Source organism: Pistacia vera, unplaced genomic scaffold (genome assembly GCF_008641045.1).
Source record: "Pistacia vera cultivar Batoury unplaced genomic scaffold, PisVer_v2 Contig478, whole genome shotgun sequence".
NCBI lineage: Eukaryota > Viridiplantae > Streptophyta > Magnoliopsida > Sapindales > Anacardiaceae > Pistacia > Pistacia vera.
This window is the reverse complement of record NW_022196310.1, coordinates 457,578-480,200: the sequence shown is the minus strand read 5'-3', so window position 1 is coordinate 480,200 and position 22,623 is coordinate 457,578. Positions and strand designations below refer to the sequence as shown.

The window sequence follows — 22,623 nt, the reverse complement described above, 5'->3', positions numbered from 1 at the left end:
TTCTAGATACAAGGTGGTTCACAGAAAAAAAATTCTATTTTTATCATTGACCAACCAAATAAAAGCAATTAGGTTAGTTGTATAGACATAGATAGGTATATATGTATGCCTATGTATATACCTATGTATGTATACTTATGTACATATGTCTATACATAGAAGTATGTATATACATTCATCTATGTATACCTATATACATACGTATACATAGATATGTATATACATTCATCTATGTATACCTATATACATACATATACATAGATATGTATACATACATTCATCTATGTATACCTATATACATACATATATAGGTATACATATATACACGTTTTTTTAATCAAACAACGGCCATATCTTAGCCGTAGATCTGGTTGTTTTTGGTCAGATCTATAGTGGATCTAGCCGAAAAATGCTAGATCGATGCAAGACCAACCAGATCCTATCAGTCGTACGCCATCCCGATGACTTCCGGCCACCGTCCGGTAGTGGTGGTTGATTGTCAACAATTAGTTGGGTAGGTGAGGGTATTTTTGTTAATTTATAAACTTTTGTTGTATGAGGTATTTAGTTAAATTTACAAATGTAGGGGTTAAAAAATAATTTAAATATTTTTAGAAAATGTTTTTAAAAAATATATGAAACACATTCTCAGAATCTTATCGTATTTGTTTAAATCATATTTATAATAGAATGCTATTAAAAAAAAGTGTACCAAACATAAATAATTTAATAGGTGAAGTTCAAATTAATGACTATTTGATATGACACACTAGGGGTGGGATAATTCGGTTAACCGAACTGGATTATCAAAACCGAAAACCGGATCGGTTTCGGTTAAAAACTGAATGTAAATCGAACCGAATTTTTGGTTCGGTTACCAGTTAACCGGTTTTTTAACTGATTTTCTTCCTCTTCGTTTAACCAAGTACGCCAACTTGAACAACACCTAAGCCATAACCAGATTTTCTCAAATAGACAAAACGAAAATTTGTTTCCTCGGATGACGGCGAAGCAAGCAGTGACTTTGGGATTAGCAGAGGTTTCTCTCTCCGCCATCCAATCAGATCTCCTCTCTTTTATTTTATTTATTGATTGGAGTTGGATCTGCTGTTGAATTAGAAGATGTTGGTGGTGGAGCAAGGAAGCAGCTTGAGGTTGAGGATGCTGCTGGACTGTCAGCGAAATGGATGATGAATGGTGCTGCTGGACTGTCGGCGAAACGCGAAATGATGCTACTGCTAGACTGTCGGTGAGACGCGAATGGATGCTTAATGGTGCTGTTGCTGGACTATCGGTGAAACAAGAAATGGATGTTGAATGGTGCTGCCGCTGGACTGTCGGCGAAACAAGAAATGGATGCTGAATGATGCTAAATGGTGCTGTAGTTGTTGCTGCTGGACTATCAACTCACTGTGGGTGGAGCTGCTGGGTGCTGTCGTGTGGAGACTTGAAGATGGAATGTAGTGGAGTGGAGTCTGCCATGTGGAGGATTGCTGGAGTGTGTAGTGTGTACTGTGCAAAAGATTAGAGCTTGGAGGCAGAGAAGAGAAGTAGAGATTAGAGAATATTGAAAAAAATCAGGGTTTGCTTATATACTTACTTAGGGTATAAGTGTATAACCGGTTTGAAAAACCAGTTCGGTTAACCGGTTTGTGATATTTCTCCAAACCGAAAACCGAATCGGTTTTTCAGTTTTTTACATTTTGTAAACCGAAAACCGAACTGGTTTGTAAAAAAACCTAATTTTTTATTCGGTTTCGATTCGATTCGGTTTTTGGATTTTTTTTCCTCACACCCCTATGACACACCAACTCGTTTTTACCTTTTACGCCCTTAAAGAGATTGACAAATAATGAATAATTCGCAAACTATAGGGAGCTTTTAAATTACACTGAACATCAGGGAGATCAGAACAAATAACACAAAAAAAAAAAAAAAAAAAAAATTAGAAGAAGACGCTGTCGTTAATAGCAAATCAGCAGCTCAGGGGTTTAGGGTTTTGTGACTTCACCGGGGACAATTTGAATCTGTCTTTGAAGAAAGCAGGAAGAAAAGAGGGAAAAGCAAAGGTGTAAAGTAAAGATGTGGTATTTGTGCGTGTTCTACCACAGATTGTTGGACTACAGAAGGCCAGAAATTGAATCTCTAGCTCAGCTTTTTGGTGAAGAAAACTCCTACAGTAATTTTGCATTAGAGTGGAAAATTCCCAAACATCACCACCCTGACTCTCCCTTTCATTTCGTCAATCTTCCCTCTGAAGATGTCGCCCGTAGCGTTGCCAATCGAAGTAAGTCTCATTTTATCTTATTAGACTTGTTTGGACAGTGAGAAAGTACGAAAAATAGAGAAAATTTGAATGCTAAGAAAATTTTAGTTACACATAATGTTTTGTATTTTTTTGTCTTGGATATTTATAGTGTACCACTATGTAATCACAAATTCTTAACTCATATTGTTAGACTTGTTTGGACAGTGAGAAAGTATGAGAAAAAGAGAGAAAATGTGAAAGTTTACACATAAGGTTTTATATTTTTCATCTTGGATATTAATAGAGTGGATCACTGTGTAATCACAAGTTCTTTACTCATCTTATTAGAATTGTTTGGGCAGTGAGAAGTGTGAGAAAATGATGGAAAATGCGAAAGTGTTGCTAAGAAAATTGTATTTAGACATGATTTTTTTATATGTTTCTGCTGGGATATTTACAGAGTATATCACTATGTAATCACTAATTCTTTACTCATCTGATTAGAATTGTTTGGATGGGGAGAAAGTCTGAGAAAAATGATAGAGATTGTGAAAGTATTGCTAAGAAATTTGTACTAACACATTATGTTTTATACTTTTCGTCTCAGATATTTATAGAGTATATCACTATGTAATCACAAATTCTTAGTTCCCCTGATTAGAATTGTTTGGACGTGGAGAAAGTGTGAGACAATGAGAGGAAATACAAAGTAATTGCTAAGAAAAATTGTAATCACACATAATGTTTTTAATTCTTCCATTATGGGCTATTTATAAGTATCATTTAACCACTTTAAAGCCAATGGATGATCTTAGTTTCATATGATTGGGATTGTTTGGACAAACAGAAAATGTGAGAAAATGAGATAAAGTACGAGAGTAATTGCTGAGAAAATTGTGAATCACATATTTTTTTATACGATATAAAATGTGAGGAAATTGTTTGGACACCCTCCCTTGGCAAGCCGGTTTTCCAAGAAGAGTTCTATCCAAACCCATGAAAGACCCATGGCCCAGCCAAATTGTTTGAGTTGTTGGGGTGGGATCCTATCAATTGGTATTAGAGCATTGCGCCTACATGGCAGCGCACGCTTGGCAGGTTGACCTTGGGCTCGGGCTGCTACCCTGAGAAAGGACATGGAGGCCTAAGAGAAAGGGGATCTGCATAGTCACTCAAAGCGTAAAGAGGCAGACGTGGACGTCAATTGCAGAAGCGTGGTGGAATGTTAGGATCCCACATTGAAAGGGAAAATGGTGGGCATGTGGGTTATAAAGGCTTGGGCACACTCCCTTGGCAAGCCAGCTTTCCAAGGAGAGTTCTACCCAAGCCCATGAAAGACCCATGTCCCAGCCAAATTGTTTGAGTTGTTGGGATGGGTTCCTATCAAGGCACAAATAATAAGTATCATTTAATCTCTCTAGAATAACTGATTGATTTTCTCACTTCTCATCAATTTAGAATTTTTTGTAATGCTGTTGAGCTTATTGTTACTTTGCAAATGCAATTATAGGTATACTTGTTAAGGGAATCTATGAACTTTGGGGAGAAGGGAGCAGCTATGAAGAATTGGAGGAGGCTATAAGAAATTATCCAGAAGAGCGGAAGTTGCCATATTTGAGCCCTGAAAGCACGTTCAAGATTACTGTTGATAGCTTTGGGAAGGTCATCAGCTTCCAGGAACAAAATGATCGGATTAAGGGACTTTCTTACATTCCTTTCAAGGTGCAATTCTTCTTATATTAGTAGTTTCACATTGGAGTTTTTAGATAAGCTGTGTTATTAAATTTTTTGTCATAGACTTCGGATTAGGTTGATTTTAAATTTGGATTAGATTTGTTTCCTATGAGTTACTGATGTTACAACTTGTTCCCTTTTTCTCTTCTTGTTTCCTTTGTATGCCTTTAGCAATACTGTATTCTTTTCCTATGATATTCAGTGTTAAATTTGTGAACACAGAAATACTGGAAATGCTGTTTCATTTTCATGGCCAGTATAGATTCTGACCATTTGGCCCTCTATCTACTATCAACTAATAAAACATAAACACGTGAGTAGAAATTTTATTGCATGTTGAGGGTTTTGGATGATAAATACTGGCATGCGCCTTCCAGGCTATATCTAATTTCAGCCAGCTAAATAGAATTCTTAGTACACACACAATACAGGGATGATATAGGCCTATATATACTGGTTGACTACCTGTCCATGTTTTGTAAACATATTCTCTCACAATACAATTTCATTTCCCATAAAAAAAATAAATGAATAAAAATGGATTTAGTACTACAGAGGCATGCTTCTCCATTCCTCTTAGTCATTGGTATCCTATGTCAGAGTTGGTTTAATGATATTCTTGCCTTATACGCTACAACCCCTTGATACTTCTAATAATAATTAAGGAAAAAAAATAAAGAATAAATGCTTATGTTTTAGTCATCATCAAAAACTGAATTTGTTAATCCCCTCATTTTAAAACTTACCTTAAATAACGGTCAAGGCTAATAATTTGGCTCTAAGCTGATGATATTATCTTCATTTCTCTAGGTGCGCTCTGGCCGTCATTTGATTTTGTTGTCTTGCTGATGGGTTATTTTTTATGAGAATCTGTATTGCCACTTGGACCTTAATGCTGTTATGGTCTTAACTTTCAATGGTATGTTTGGTTACTGCAGATCAATTACCACCATAATTAGAGTAGGAGTGGATTCTCATAATCTGCTCCAGATTGTTATATCCGTCTTTATGTCAGTGACACATAGTTTTAATTTATTATGAAGTTTGATAAAACATGTAGTTTTAATCTATTGTGGAGTTTGATAGAACTTGTAGCTCTATTGCAATGCCAGAAAATGGTTTTTTAAGGATTTATCTAAAATTATGTCATTTTGTATGAAGTATTGTTTATAATTTATCTTTTGCAAATAATTGAGGCACTTTTGGAATTTAAGTAGGCTATTTTAGCCGGGATATAATCCTAAATAATGGTAGTATTGGCTGGAGAGCTTCATAACTTTTTTCTTTTTTTTTTTTTTTTTTTTTTTTTTTTTTTTTTTTTTCTACTACCAAGTTTTAATTGTATAATGTCATACAGTGGGGCAGGTCAGCAAAAGTTTCCCTTACGTTAAATGCATTTAGGATATTCAGGCCTATTCATGTACTTCTTAGTCTTGTGATATTTTCCATCCCAATGTTTTTGTTTAATTTCTTATTAATTATTAAAAAAAAAAAAATTCTTTATTCAATTTGACATTTATTTTTCTCCAATTTTAAAGTTATCAACATCTTGCCCATTGAGTTTCAAAGCTATCCTTATCTTATTGTTTCGCTTTCCTTTTTACAACATTACAAGAGAGTTAGATTTGGAATTCAGATTTTTAAAGTACTTCCTTAAAGCTTGTGAAAGTGAAACTTTGAGACAGTTTTGGGGGGAGGATTATAATTTGACACCCTAATTTACAGGGTAATGATTTCCAGTGGTTGTTTATCATCCCTGATGTTATGACTAATTAATATTGCAGGCCGGGTTATTAAAAATCCAGAGCATATGTCTGGCTCATAGAACTGATGACTATGGATTAATAATGGGCTTCCACCATTCCAAAGGAGAATCTTTTTTGGTCGAGAAGTTGGTGCTGCTGATAGGAAGCTTTTACCCACATATCATTAAAAAGTCGCACTTATCTTGGTCCCACAGCAATGGATGCAAATGGCTTTCTTAATGGCCAACCAAGCTCTCGTCGAACCTGGGAAACTTGTTTATGATCCTTGTTGGCACTGGGAGTATTCTTGTTGCTGCAGCACACTTTGGTGCAATGACAATGGTTTGCATTGAATGCTTGTTATTACTCTGATTATTTTTCACTTGGTACTTCTCCCTTTGGAATTTGTAAACTGTTGTTTTCTGTAGCTTATTAATTTACTCCAGTACCTGATGTAATTATTAGGTGCAGATATTGACATTAGAGTGTTTCGTGATGGGCGTGGCCCTGATTGTAATGTTTGGAGCAATTTCAAGCAGGTGACATGCTATTGTGTTACTCTTTTTCTTTTCTTCATTTGAATGTTGTGTTTGTAGCCCTGCCTTTGAAATATTTCTGACCACAGTGTATAACAAGCAATGCTTCGCCATCAAAGCCATCCTTTTATATGAAGTTGTGATTAATAACTCAGTATTGAGTTTATTAGCTTTCACTGCTTGTATAATATTAGCTCATTCCATTTTGAGCAAGTTAAATGGAATCTAGGTTTCTACCACTTAGCTGCAATGTTTTAATTAAAATAATAAATAAAAGAATAGCTGCAAGAACTGTATAACTTCACTCATCTGTTGATGAACTTCTGCTATTGATTGCAGATCCTGTTTTTTGTTATGGGCAGATAATAACTTTACTCATTTGTTTATGATTTTTTGCAGTATGGATGCCAATGCCAGTTGGTTTGTTAAGGGCAGATAATACCTTCCACCCTGGCGTCCTGGATTAAAAGAGGTACATCTTGTAAAGTTTCTTATTCCTGCTATGCACAATACAAGTTTTTTTTCTTATCTGTTTCTGTATTGATTTTATTACTCAAGTTTGAATTGATTTTTTTTTGCCAATAATTATTATTCGTTTATTTTGTTGATAGCATTGGTGACTAAGATAAACTTGATAGCATCTGCATGAGGGTCTGAAATGTTTTTATACACTGTAACTGTAATCGCACCACTAGAAAATACTACTTCGTACTACTATGTGTTATTTTTCTATGCAAAATTTGGGAAATTAAAGTCATAGCATTTATAATAGGTTTTTTTTTTTTTTTTTTTTTTTTTTGGTTCTGGTTATATATAAAGTTTTGGATTTAAAGCATCAATCATTAAATTTTTGTTTTCCAAGATTCTTTGTTTCACGAGTGTTGAGAAGGGTAAATGTATAATGCATTAATCAAATGAGCTGGTAGAGGAGTTGCAATTGAGTTGAATACAATGCAATTCTAATTTATTGCAACATGTTGCTGTCAATGTCTTTTAGACATGTACAAATTTATCATTTTTGAAAACCAGAGCTTACTAGATTGGAGACCATGGATTTTTTTGAACTATTAGTGCATAATTTCTGTCTAAAACCTTGATGGCGGCATTTCAGAATTTTAGTTTTCGGAAATTAATCACCATTGGAACTCATAAGTTGCAATAATCGCTTATTACCATCAGTTTGTGCTCTTGTGCTTTCATTAAAAAATAATGTTTCTGTCGTATAGGTGTTTAATGCCATAATTTGTGCCCACTTATGGAGTTCGGGCTGGGACGTAAATCAGTGGCCGGAATTGCTAAAGGGGCTGTAGATCCTTATACTGTTCCTGATGACAAGAGGGTCGGCCACATACCATCGACGGCTCCATACTGCTTATCTGAGTGCGTTCATGATTTGCTTGACCTGGCCGTTAGGATGCTAGTAAGGGTGGCAGGCTTGTTACTTCTACCCAGTACTAAAGAAAGATAATTCAACGGAAGACTGTTTCCCAGAACCCCATGTTTTAAATTGGTTGCTTCTCTCCGACAGATCCTACCTCACGTTATAGTCGGATTTTACTAACCATGGTGAAGATAGGTCCTATTCAGAGGAAAATGCTTTGGCAGCTAGGATAAAACATTTGGAATTTAGGGGAACCATTTAAAGTGGTTAGAAGATGGTAATCTTCATTCTTCCGTTTTTGCTCCGGCAGATGCACAGTTGACTGCAAGCACGATTCCAGATTAAGTAAAGACCCAAGCCGAAGTACAGAGGGAAATAGTTTAGTGTTGATTTTGATGCAGGTTTTAGGCAGTTGATTTGTCGGCAACTATGGCATTGACTACAATTTTGATAGTGATTCATATGATGAACTTTCTATTATTTATCAAAAGACTCTTACCTGGCATGAGTACGATGTACTTATTTGGATTTCATCATGTACCTCCTTATATACATGTATAAATATGTGCAATCAAGTTCCCATTTCTGGTGTTGAGATTTAATTAATTTCCTCTACGCTTTTGACTTTTGAGATACAACGGTTTCTATTTTTTATTTAAACAACTTGAAATGAAATGTGTTTAAAGAGGAAAAACTAATTAAATGCTAAAATACATATTACATTTGATTGACTTGGAATATTCAATATAAGTCTGTACAAGATGACTTACAAATTAAATATAAAAATAGTAGCTAATTTAATTACTGAAATTCTTGATCATACATAGCAATACATCTCTTAATTATCAAATATTTGTTTATTTCATAAATTAGGAGTCGTGTTGGAATGTGTTTCACAAATTAATTTTTTTTTTTTAAAATAAATACCATTATTCTATTAGATGAGAGTCATGAACTTTGAAGATAATAAATTCATGAATCTTGCATTTCAAGATTTTTGATTAATGAATAAATATAAATATATATACATTTATTTTAGTTCATAATTATAATCTAATCTATATTCATTTAGTAAATAATGTATTCATTTTGGTGTGATTTAAAGTGATTTTAATTGATAAGTGTTTCTACAAGTTTTTTAAAACCTTATTTGCTCACACAAATATATGCATTATATTCAATGTAATGTGTTTTCCCCTGATAAACAAAAAGAAATAAAGAATTGGTCTTTGTTTGTGATATGTGATATCACTTTTGGGTTGTGTTTGTGTTTTTTCCTTGTAATCTATTTACTCTATATTTATCATTTTGATAAAAAAGATCCTTGTGATACACTTTCGGTATGTGCATTTGAATTATATGATGATATAGTGATTGATAATGATTCAAATCTAATGATTTAGGTGTTTAGAATTGTTTCACTTTAAATTGTTGATGTCTTTTTTTTTTTTTTTTTCAATCTTATTATTAATATGATTTTATTTTAATAGTTCGACTTATGAACTCATAAAAGTTTTAAGTGTCCTAAAAACAACACTTTTACATTTATATTTTGGATTTTGATTATAAGTTTTTAAGCACTTCTGAGTATTCTTATTAGATTTAATTTCCTATTATTACTATTAATCTATTTTTTAATTCTATTTTATAGAAATTATTTTATATTGAGTGTTGTTATTGAGGAGCTCCATTAAACTTCTTTCCAAGCCTAAAATTAAAATAAAATGATACAAATATCATATTACAAAATTGGCTTATCTTTCTTCTCTTATTAATTCTTACCACTTACCTCGATTCAAATTATAGTGTCCAATAAAATTGGATACAAGTAAATAAACTTTACCATGAATCAATTAAATCATTAATCTAAAAAATCTAAGATAATATGTTATCCTTTTTTATTTTTATTTTTATTTGTCTCTTTTGAGTTTTTTATATTCTCAAATTCTAAATCCTTAAAAAAGCAATCAAATCAAATATCTCAATCTCATATCTTATTTATTCATTAACGATATTGCATTATTTCCCCATCCAATAACGATCTTTTATTTTGATCTAAGCAATGCTTTGTATATATCATTCATGAACATTTAGAATCATATTGAAGATTAGATGAATAAACAATAAAATTATACTCACAACTATACAATCATGAAGTAGTAGTTCGCGATTAATCAATTTATATTTAGGCAAACGGGACCTATGAACTGACTAATCGCGAGTTATCACATCAGGGTTGTATGAAATAGTTGTACATGTAATGCCACTCATAAATAAAAAATGAAGAAGATAGAGTATTTTTTAAATAATTTTTTACTTATTAAATTTTATTTAAAATATGGTTTAGAAAGAGTTTTAATGAAACTTAAATAACACTACTCTCCTTATATTTTGCGCTATTTTATAAGCCCAATTTCTATCATATTGGTTTTATTTTTGTTAGACAAGAGTACTACGGATCAAATCTCAAAGTTGAGGCCATTGTTTTAAAATCCGAACTGTTATAAGACCCGACAAAGTGATTGGTCACGAGTTGACCGATCTAATCGGTTGGACCAGTGACGCCAGCAACAAAAATATTTTTAAAATTTCAATTAGTCTTTTAAAGTATAGTATATTACAAAAACACCCCTAAAAATTGTAAATTAGTTCCTAAAATTTTAATTTATAAAAAAAGCCCTAACAAGTTAGTCCCTATAATTTTGAAATATAGCAAATACCCTCCTAGAACCTAAACCAATCCGAAGAGGTTACTGATCTAGTCCAGTCCAAATTTTAAAACAGTGGTCGGGACTAGAGGTGGAACATGGGTCGGGTTAGACGGGTTAACCCTAACCAAGCACACAATGAAGAGGGTTGAATCCGAACCGCCAATAAGACGGGTTGGGTTGAACCCAACCCGGCAGCAACCCCCGGGCGGGTCGGGTTGTAAAATGGCAACCCGCCAACCCGCGGGTTGCTGTTTGTCCTTTCTAAAGAAAGGACAAACAACTCGCGGGTTGGTTGTTGTCAACCCGCGGGTTGGCTGTTGTCAACCTGGCGGGTTGGCCGAAAAAAATAAAAAAAAATTGAAATTTTTTTTTTTTCAAATTACCCATTTACCCTTGAAATATAGCCGTTGGAGGGGTCTTTTTCGTCATTTTCTTTTCCCATTTTTTTCCTATAAATTGGCCCTAAACTCTCACAATTNTTTTAAGTGTATTAATGTCATACAGTGGGGCAGGTCAGCAAAAGTTTCCCTTACGTTAAATGCATTTAGGATATATCAGGCCTATTCATGTACTTCTTAGTCTTGTGATATTTATTCCATCCCAATGTTTTTGTTTAATTTTCTTTATTAATTATTTAAAATAAAAAATAAAAATTCTTTATTCAAATTTGACATTTATTTTTTCTCCAATTTTAAAGTTATCAACATCTTGCCCATTGAGTTTCAAAGCTATCCTTATCTTAGTTGTTTCGCTTTCCTTTATTCACAACATTACAAGAGAGTTAGATTTGGAAATTCAAGTTTTTTAAAGTACTTCCTTAAAGCTTGTGAAAGTGAAACTTTGAGACAGTTTATTGGGTGGAGGGATTATAATTTGACACCCTAATTTACAGGGTAGATGATTTCCAGTGGTTGTTTATCATCCCTGATGTTATGACTAATTAATATTGCAGGGCCGGGTTAATTTAAAAAATCCAGAGCATAAGTTCTGGCTCATAGAAACTGATGACTATGGAGTTAATAATGGGCTTCCACCAGTAGTCCAAAGGAGAATCTTTTTTGGTCGAGAAGTTGGTGCTGCTGATAGGAAGCTTTTACCCACATATCAGTTAAAAAGTCGCACTTATCTTGGTCCCACAGCAATGGATGCAGAAATGGCTTTCTTAATGGCCAACCAAGCTCTCGTCGAACCTGGGAAACTTGTTTATGATCCTTTTGTTGGCACTGGGAGTATTCTTGTTGCTGCAGCACACTTTGGTGCAATGACAATGGTTTGCATTGAATGCTCTGTTATTTACTCTGAATTATTTTTCACTTGGTACTTCTCCCTTTGGAAGTTGTATGAACTGTTTGTTTTCTGTAGCTTATTATATTTACTCCAGTACCTGATGTAAATTATTCAGGGTGCAGATATTGACATTAGAGTGGTTCGTGATGGGCGTGGCCCTGATTGTAATGTTTGGAGCAATTTCAAGCAGGTGACTATGCTATGTGGTTACTCTTTTTCTTTTCTTCATTTGAATGTTGTGTTTGTAGCCCTGCCTTTGAAATATTTCTGACCACAGTGTATAACAAGCAATGCATTGCGCCATCAAAGCCATCCTTTTATATGAAGTTGTGATTAATAACTCGAGTATTGAGGTTATTAGCTTTCACTGCTTGTATAATATTAGCTCATTCCATTTTGAGGCAAGTTAAATGGAATCTAGGTTTCTACCACTTAGCTGCAATGTTTTAATTAAAAATAATAAATAAAAGAATAGCTGCAATGAACTGTATAACTTCACTCATCTGTTGATGAACTTCTGCAGTATTGATTGCAGATCCTGTTGGTTTGTTATGGGCAGATAATAACTTTACTCATTTGTTTATGATTTTTTGCAGTATGGACTGCCAATGCCAGTTGGTTTGTTAAGGGCAGATAATAACCTTCCACCCTGGCGTCCTGGATTAAAAGAGGTACATCTTGTAAAGTTTCTTATTCCTGCTATGCACAATACAAGTGTTTTTTTCTATATCTGTTTCTGTATTGATTTTATTACTCAAGTTTGAATTGATTTGTTTTTGCCAATAATTATTATTCGTTTATTTTGTTGATAGCACGTGGTGACTAAGAATAAACTTGATAGCATCTTGCATGAGGGTCTGAAAATTGTTTTATACACTGTAACTGTAATCGCACCACTAGAAAATACTACTTCGTACTACTATGTGTTATTTATTCTATGCAAAAGTTGGGAAATTAAAGTCATAAGCATTTATAATAGGTTTTCTTTTTTTCTTTTTTTTTTTTTCTTTTTTTGGTTCTGGTTATATATAAAAGTTTTATTGGATTTAAAGCATCAAATCATTAAATTTTTGTTTTCCAAGATTCTTTGTTTCACGAGTGATTGAGAAGGGTAAATGTATAATGCATTAATCAAATGAGCTGGAGTAAGAGGAGGTGCAAATTGAGTTGAATACAATGCAATTCTAATTTATTGCAACATGTTGCTGTCAATGTTCTTTAGACATGTACAAATTTATCATTTTTGAATAACCAGAGCTTACTAGATTGGAGACCATGGATTTATCTTTTGAACTATTAGTGCATGGAATTTCTGTCTAAAAACCTTGATGGCGGCATTTCAGAATTTTAGTTTTCGGAAATTTAATCACCATTGGAACTCATAAGTTGCAATAATCGCTTATTACCATCAGTTTGTGCATCTTGTGCTTTCATTAAAAAATAATGTTTCTGTCGTATAGGTGTTTAATGCCATAATTTGTGACCCACCTTATGGAGTTCGGGCTGGTGGACGTAAATCAGGTGGCCGGAAATTGCTAAAGGGGGCTGTAGATCCTTATACTGTTCCTGATGACAAGAGGGTCGGCCACATACCATCGACGGCTCCATACTGCTTATCTGAGTGCGTTCATGATTTGCTTGACCTGGCCGGTAGGATGCTAGTAATGGGTGGCAGGCTTGTGTACTTCTACCCAGTACTAAGAGAAGATAATTCAACGGAAGACTGTTTCCCAGAACACCCATGTTTTAAATTGGTTGCTTCTTCCGAACAGATCCTAAGCTCACGTTATAGTCGGATTTTACTAACCATGGTGAAGATAGGTCCATATTCAGAGGAAAATGCTTTGGCAGCTAGGATAAAACATTTGGAATTTAGGGAGAACCATTTAAAGTGGTTAGAAGATGGTAATCTTCATTCTTCCGTTTTTGCTCCGGCAGATGCACAGTTGACTGCAAGCACTGATTCCAGATTAAGTAAAGAACCAAAGCCGAAGTACAGAGGGAAATATGTTTAGTGTTGATTTTGATGCAGGTTTTAGGCAGTTGATTTGTCGGCAACTATGGCATTGACTACAAATTTTGATAGTGATTCATATGATGAACTTTCTATTATTTATCAAAAGACTCTTACCTGGCATTGAGTACGATGTACTTAGTTGGATTTCATCATGTAACCTCCTTATATAACATGTATGAATATGTAGCAATCAAGTTCCCATTTCTGGTGTTGAGAATTTAATTAATTTCCTCTACGCTTTTGACTTTTGAGATACAACGGTTTCTATATTTTTATTTATAACAACTTGAAATGAAATGTGTTTAAAGAGGAAAAAACTAATTAAAATGCTAAAATGACATATTACATTTGATTGACTTGGAATATTCAATATAAGTCTGTACAAGATGACTTACAAAATTAAATATAAAAATAGTAGCTAATTTAATTACTGAAATTCTTGATCATACATAGCAATAGCATCTCTTAAATCTTAATTTCAAATATTTGTTTATCTTCAATAAATTAGGCAGTCGTGTTGGAATGTGTTTCACAAATTATTTTTTTTTTAAATAAATACCATTATTCTATTAGATGAGAGTCATGAACTTTGAAGATAATAGAATTCATGAATCTTAGCATTTCAAGAGTTTTGATTAATGAAATATAATGAATAATATATATACATTTATTTTAGTTCATGAATTATACATCTAATCTATATTCATTTAGTAAATAATGTGATTCATTTGTGTTGTGTGATTTAAAGTGAATTTAAATTGATAAAGATGTATTCTACAAGTTATTTTAAAACCTTATTTTGCTCACTCAAATATATATGCAATTTATTCAATGTAATTGTGTTTTCCCCTGATAAACAAAAAGGAAATAAATAAAGAATTGGTCATTTTGTTTGTGATATGTGATATCACTTTTGGGTTGTGTTTGTGTTTTTTCCTTGTAAAATAAATAAACTATTTTACTCTATATTTGATCATTTTGATAAAAAAAGATCCTTGTGATACACTTTCGGCTATGTGCATTTGAATTATATGATGATATAGTGATTGATAATTGATTCAAATCTAATGATTTAGATGTGTTTAGAATTGTATCACTTTAAATTGTTGATGTCTTTTTTTTTTTTTTTTTTTTTTGTAATCTTATTATTAATATGATTTATTTTAATAGTTCGATCTATAGAAACTCATAAAGAGTTTTAAGTGTCGCTAAATAACAACACTTTTACATTTATTATTTTGGATTTTGATTATAAGTTTTAAGCACTTGAGTATTCTTATTAGATTAATTTCCTATTATTACTATAATCTATTTATTTTAAGTCATATATTATAGAAATTATTTTATTGAGTGTTGTTATTTGAGGAGCTCCATTAAACTTCTTTCCAAGCCTAATAATAAAATGATACAATATTCATATTACAAATTGCTTATCTTTTTCTTCTCTTATTAATTCTTACCATACTCGCATCAAATTTATGGAGTCCAAATAAAATGGATACAAGTAAAATAAACTTTACCAGAATCAATTAAAATCATTAATTACTAAAAATCTAAGATAATATGGTTATCCTTTTTTTTTTTTTTTATTTGTCTCTTTTGAGTTTTATATTGCTCAAATTTCCAAATCCTTAAAAAAGCAATCAAATAAATATCAATTCATATCTTATTATTCATTAACGATATGCATTATTTCCCATCCAATAACGATCTTTTATTTTGATCTAAGCAATGCTTTGTTTATATCTTCAGAATTTAGAATCAATTGAAGATTAGATGAATAAACAATAAAATATATTCAACTATACAATCTAAGTAGAGATCGCGATTTTCAATTTATATTTGGCAAACGGACCTAGCTGACTAACGCGAGTTACTCATTAGGGTTGTATAAAATAGTTGTATACGTATGCCACTATAAAAAAAAATGAAGAAGATAGAGTATTTTTAAATAATTTTTCACTATTAAATTTTATTTAAAATAGGTTTAGAAAGAGTTTTAATGAACTTAATAACACTACTCTTTATATTTTGGGCCAGACGACTTACAAGTATCCAAGGTTTTCCGTATACGATAAATGGGATCCAAAGATTTTTTATTTTGGGCCAGATGACTTACAGGTATCCAAGGTTTTCCGTACGATAAATGAGTATCCAAAGGTTTAGAATGGACAAATAAGTACTTTCCATTTTGTACCTTAGTGATGTCCGTTTTTAAAGGGTAATACAGTAATTTTAAAGTCCCAAAATTTTAACTTTCAAAATATCTCCTCGAAATCTGGAACGAAACTTCTTTCGAAAGATTCCTTTAGAATTAACAAGTGTCCCATTAAGTTGCCTTTAAGAAAAAAAAAAAAAAAAAAAAAAGAAAAAATGTTGGCTTGCCTCTCGTTTACTTCTGATTTCTCTATAACTCTCTTTCTCATTTCTCTAACTCTCTGAAGGAAGGTGTGAAAGAAGCAGCGCCATTGTTTGGGGACCATCATCGACGACGACGACTGAACAACGAAAATGAACTGAGGCAACGACGACGACAACGAAAACGAAAACTGAACAACGACGACGACGAGACTGAACAACGAAAACTGAACGAGAGAATTGTGGGGTAACGACGACGTGGAGGACGACTGAACTAAGGCCGGCGTTGTTAACATAAAATCATCGACGACGACTGAACAACGAAAACTGAGGGTAAAGTTTCTTCTTGGTTTTTGTTTGTTCTTCGGTTTTTTTCGTATTTTAGTGCATTCTAAGTTTTTGGTTTTTTCTATTTGTTCTTCGTTTTTCTTACTTGCATGTTTGGTTGTTTTTATAGTTTTTGTGTTTGTTGGTTTAGGGTCGGGGGTAACGACAATGATGGAGGATGACTGAACTAAGGTGATGACGATGTGTAATGAATGTTTTTGGTTTTGCAGTTTGGTTGTTTTTAAGTTTTTTGTTTGTTTTTTGGTTTAGGGTTGCTCTTAAAAGAGTTGATTATGACTAGAGGTTGTAATGAATAAGTCCAGCCAACGGTGGGGCTGGTTTGCTTGAATTGATTATTGAGAGTGTGAATAGCTTGTCTTAAATATTTTGGGTTGCAGGATGAACTTACAAAAAGATTTTGAAATTGATTTTGAAGAGCGACATGAAACTTACAAGAAAACAGTAATTTGTATTTTGAAATGTGGAGCTCGTGTAAGACTTATAGAACTTTGACAGTATTAGACTTGTAAATAGGAAAATGTAGGGACATTGGTATCAATGCTGATCAGTAATATATAAATCTTGACTTGAATCCTTGGTTTATGTTTGCATTTGCTGTTTGTAAGGGTTTTAACTAACATGTTGAAAATATAATATTGGCATACACTTTCCTCATTTAGTTCTTGTTAATAAAGAAGCACTATGGTAAATTAATAGGTTAGTTACAATGTGAAATGATGTATCTTTCCTGTCACTCATATAATTTTGTATTACAATTTATAATTTGCAGCTAATTTTATGTTGCGCTGTGTGGACAGTATGTTGATGTCATGTTGATTCAGTTTCATTTTGGTTTGTTCAAAGAGGCAGCTATTTGAAAGTTCCCTGGAATCTCTTAGAGGCTTGGAAATGCAGGGAGCTTTTAGTAGGAAGAAAGCTTTTGTGATATATATAGTTCTTGTAAATTGTTAATTGAGCACAGCGGTGCTCTTTTAATCGCCAAAACTATAAGAGACAGTAGCCTGATAATGCAAGATATATTTTATTATGAAAGTAGATACTTGTTAAGCGTTAGTACTCACCGTCGTAGCGCTAAAATTTTTAATAGATAGTCTAAGAATATACTAAAGCTCTAATTCCATAAATACAATAGTAATGGTCCATAACATATCAAATTTTTACAGCCATATTATCTTACATATATTGTCAATATAATCTGATTTGCATATCATTGCCATAGATAGTCTATTACCTTCTCATTTTGGTCAAATAATGAGAAGGGGAGATGATATAGAATGCTTTCTTGTATTTAGATATAGGCTCCTTTTTCTTAAAAGAATTTTAGAGAAATTAAAAACCTCTTGTTTACAGCTTAGCAGGATTGTGGTCCATTAATAGAGTCGGTGTATACTAAATCACCAAGTCTATGTGCTTTACCTTGATATGGAATAGTACCTGTGAGTAATAAACGCTTAAAATTCCACGTTAGACTTGAATCTAACTTAATGGACCTACAGTCCGTTCCAGAAAATCAGTAACCTATTAAATACCCTTAGCCTCAAATTTGGTTAAAACTATTAAATAAAGGACTGATGAGTATCCTAAATTCTCTTGGCACTTATTTCTAGACCAAAAAGGAATATATATCATTTCTGGCCACAGCATCATATCTTGGCTTCTAAAGAAGAAAGTGTCTTTTTAAACATGCCATTGATGTGGTGTGAAAGGCTATTCACACTCCCAATATTTTTGTCTTTCTTTTGTATTTAATGTCTGATTATGTCTGATTAGGAGAAGCCTCAGTACCTAGCCATTAAATATGTGGAAGGAACTTTAATACTTATGATATCTCAGAAATTCATTGTTTATTCTTTTGTTGCTTGATTTCACAATTGTATTGCATCATTGTTTATTTTGCAATTTTTCTGTCGTATTTGAACAGGCAAACTCTTTCTTCTTTATGAAGACATTTGCTAGAGTTCATTGTTCTTGCAGGCCATTATTTGCCAATATTAATTGCCACTTATCAATATTTTATATTAGCTTACAGATGATATGTCAAGAAATTTCATTAGCTCACAAATTGACTATTGCACTACACGGTTACTGATTAGTCCCTAAAGAAACCAAAATGTCATTAATTTCTAAGTCTAGGTGCACTGTAAGCATTTATGAATTCTGGATGCTTTGTGTATGAAAACTGTAAAGTTTGGCGTGTAATGTTTCTGTTTATTGAATCTAACTCTGGCCTTTTGACTTGGGCACATATTATGCACAAAATAATTTGATAAACACCTCTTAGCGTTTGGTAGTTTAGAGAAGGTTGATGAGTCATGGTTAACATGTGATTCCTGTAGTTAGAAATCAATGGATGCATGTGCATTGATTGATCAAGCTTGAAATTGTCCTATTTAAATGCTTAGAGTTACTGATCTGAGTGCAAATGGCTATAATATGATATTTTAATGCATTGGAATACCTTTGAAACATTTGTTTCCGTAATCAAACACATAGGATACTGTACTTGCTTACTGTATTGCTAATACATTTTTCTACCTCTCTCTCTCTCTCTTTTTTTTTTTTTTTTTTTCCCCATCCTTTTAGTTTTGACGAAGTCAAGAACGTGTTTGCTTGTGATGCAATCACATATTGAAATGTTGCACATTCACTAGAGGACAACTCCATAGTAATTTTTTTTTTTTTTTTTTTTTGTCTGGTGTTTGATGGGTTTATGACAGATGATGTTTTCTGTGTGTTTTTGAGCTTATGATTATATCTTATGCAGGCATTTTGTAGATTTTTTTCTGGGTTTAATGAACTTCTTTGCATGTATCACAAATATGTATGTCTTCATTTTTTGTTTACCTAGTTGTGTTTCTATAGTTTGATTGAGCTTTTGGATAAATTCTATTGTCTGTTGAGTTCATTATGCAGTAACAGACTTCTTTTCTTTGTGAATCAGCTATTATTTTTCTTTTTCTTTTCTTTTTCTAATGTATTAATATTTGCAAGGTTTAATTATGTAAATTGTGTCTAGTTTGGTTAAGATCAATGAAAATTGTTTTTAATATTTGCAAGGTTTAATTAGTAAATTGTGAGCACATCCTGATTCTTGAAATGAAATGCAGTTGGTGGAGAACTTTGCATTAGTTTGATGCTGTTCTATCAATTTGATGCCTGTAAATAGTAGAATTGAAAACGTAGGGGCTGGTTTGACTTATAGAACATGTGTTCCTTTGCCCTGTCCAATTGCCTTTTGAAGGCAATTGGACAGGGCCAATACACTACGGACACCGAAATATTTGCACCGAATTTTTGTACCGGCCGACTTGGAAGTTGGAACGCATTCTCCCATTTCTTTATAATTTTTTTTCTAGTGAACGGCCGTCCATCAAATTTGGATGGCCATTCACTCACATGGACGCCCGTCCATCAAATATGGACGGGCGTCCATATGCGAGGGACGGCCGTCCATATAATATGTATGCCCGTCCCTATTAAATAAAATAAAAAGTTTATAAAAGTTTAGAGACGGTCGTCCATCCATTATGGACGGCCATCCATTAATTTTGGACGGCATCCACAAATATGACAGGCGTCCATATCGAGGGACGGCCATCCATATATATGACGTCCGTCCATATTAAAATGAAATAAAAAAGTTTGTCAAAGTTTAGGGACGACCGTCCATTAATTTTGGAGGGCGTCCACAAATATGGAGGGCGTCCATATAATATGGACGCCCGTCCCTATTAAAATAAAATAAAAAATTTGTAAAAGCTTAGGGACGGCCGTCCATCCATTATGGACGGTCCATTAATTTTGGACGGGCGTCCACAAATAATGGACGCCCGTCCTTCACCCAAATATGAAAAAAAAAAATTTCCATGGGGACGCCCGTCCACCAATTGTGGACGGCCGTCCCTTAATTTTGGATGGGCGTCCGTAATTTTTGCTCGCCCGTCCAAAATTAATTCTTAAAAAAAATTTTTTAAACACTGGACGATCGTCCCTAACTTGTGGACGGCCATCCATTAATTGTGGACGGCGTCCATTATGTTATTAAAAATTAAAAAAAAAAATTTCACGTTTTAGTAAAATTGTTTTTTTGTTTACATTAGCTTCTCCAATAGCTTCTCCAATTACAAGAGCTAAAGCGAAAGAAAACCAGCGCCAAATTCGTCGTCCCCTTCTGCTTCATCGTTGCCGTCTGTTCCTCGTCTCAGTGTTGCGTCTGCATTCCTCAGCCATTTCTTCCCGCAACAAACGTTTTCTCCTCATTTTCCAGCTACCGTGAAAATAACGAAAGCTATCATCTGTTGATTTCATCAAACTTCATTTCATCAAACCATAGCCAATTTTTTACAGTCGAAAGAGAGATACAGGAAAGGGAGATTACAGAGATTTGTTCAAAGGGAGATTAGAGAGATTTGTGCAGGTTAATAACGATTTTTATATAATTTATACATTTATTTAGTTTTTTACCGTGAACATTTTTATATAACTTATCCATTTATTTAGTTTTGTATTATATTTTGGATTGAATATATGTTACAATAGAAAAACACTGATACAGAAAATTTGTTGCTGATTGTTATGAATCAATTTCGTGAACGTGAACACTAGTATTGGATTTGCATTAAATTACAGAATATGGAAGAGTCCAGTTTGCCTCAGAATATGGAAGAGTCAGTTTGCCTCAGAATATGGAAGAGTCCAGTTTGCTCATTTCAATGATATTGAGGTAAATTTATTGTATCGTATTGTTTATTTATTTTGATGTGTTGTATTAGTACATTCTAATTTGTATTATAAAACTAATAAATCAGGAAAATGAACGTGATGAATTAGAAGATATGGGATGTGAAGAGGAAGAAGTAGAGCCTCATATTGGAATGATGTTTGATTCAGTTGATAGTCTGGTGAAGTATACAAGCGTATGGTAACAAAATAGGATTTGAAGCAATGGTACGTACGTCAAAGAAAGGCGAAGATAGAGAGATGAGATATGTGACAGTGGCATGTTCTTGTTCTGGAAAGGAGAGATGTAAGTCCAGAAATACCTTAAAAAAACAACCTGTTGCCAAAACAGATTGTAAGAGTCGGATTAGTGCAGCTTTGAATGGTGAATGCAAATGGGAAATTAATCAGTTGTACTTGAACATAACCATGATCTTACAAGTCCGACAAAAAGAAGATATTTCAAGGTTAACCGAACGATACAACCTTATGTGAAAGGCGACTTGAAGTTAATGATGTGGCTGGGATTAAACCGTGTAAGAATTTTCAGTCATGTTCAGTTGAGGCAGAGGTGTAGAGAATTTGACGTTTCTAGAAAAAGATTGTAGGAACTACATTGAAAAGTGAGAAAGTTATGACTTGGAGTTGGAGATGCTTCTGCAGTACTTGAGTAGTTTAGGAAATGCAAAAGGAGAATTCAAATTTCTGGTACATGATTGATGTAGATGAAGAGGTCGATCACAGAATGTGTTATGGGTTGATGCTAGATGTAGGAGTGCATATAAAGAATTCGGTGATGTTATCACCTTCGACACAACGTATCTGACGAACAAGTATGACACCATTTGTTGCTTTGTGGGGGTTGATCATCATGGACATTCAACGTTGTTAGGTTGTGGGTTAATTTCTCATGAGGACACTGAGACATTTGTATGGCTATTTCATTCTTGGCTTGAATGCATGGATGTCGCTCCTAATGGAATAATCACTGATCAGATAAGGCCATGCAAAATGCAATTGAGATTGTTTCCCTGGTACAAGACATGGGTGGTGTTTGTGGCATAAATGAAGAAACTGCCTGAAAAGTTAAGGGGGTATAAGGAATATGAAACTATCAAGTTTAGTTGCAAAATGTTGTGTATGATTCCTTTACGCGTGAAGAGTTCGAAGAGCGTGGAACCAATTTGTTGATGTGCAAACCTTCACGATAATGCATGGTTATGTGGATTGTACAAAGAAAGAGTACGATGGGTGCTTGCATTTCTTAAAGATACTTTCTGGGCAGGTATGTCTACTACCCAACGTAGTGAAAGTATGCATGTATTTTTTGATGGTTATGTCAATTCTAAAACCACTTTGAAACAATTTGTGGAACAATATGATAATGCATTGTGAGCTAAAGTGGAAAAAGAAAGGGAGGCTGATTTTAGATCTTTTAATCTTGGATACCATGCATAACTAATTACCCCATTGAGAAACAATTTCAAAGTGCATACACAACTGCAAAGTTTAAAGAGCTTCAGATGAGATTGCCAGGAA

The 22,623-nt window shown here is 33.5% G+C and overlaps 1 protein-coding gene across 1 annotated transcript; it reads left to right on the top strand.

The window, feature by feature from the left end:
• The first annotated feature begins 1,931 nt into the window (after positions 1 to 1,931).
• Positions 1,932 to 13,914, top strand: LOC116146462 (tRNA (guanine(10)-N2)-methyltransferase homolog). Its single transcript, XM_031431860.1, has 6 exons — positions 1,932 to 2,287; positions 3,759 to 3,970; positions 11,308 to 11,625; positions 11,758 to 11,832; positions 12,239 to 12,313; positions 13,103 to 13,914. Exons 1-6 carry the CDS (start codon positions 2,083 to 2,085, stop codon positions 13,655 to 13,657), a joined length of 1,440 nt encoding a protein of 479 aa, XP_031287720.1. The 5' UTR covers positions 1,932 to 2,082; the 3' UTR covers positions 13,658 to 13,914.
• Positions 13,915 to 22,623: the final 8,709 nt, after the last annotated feature.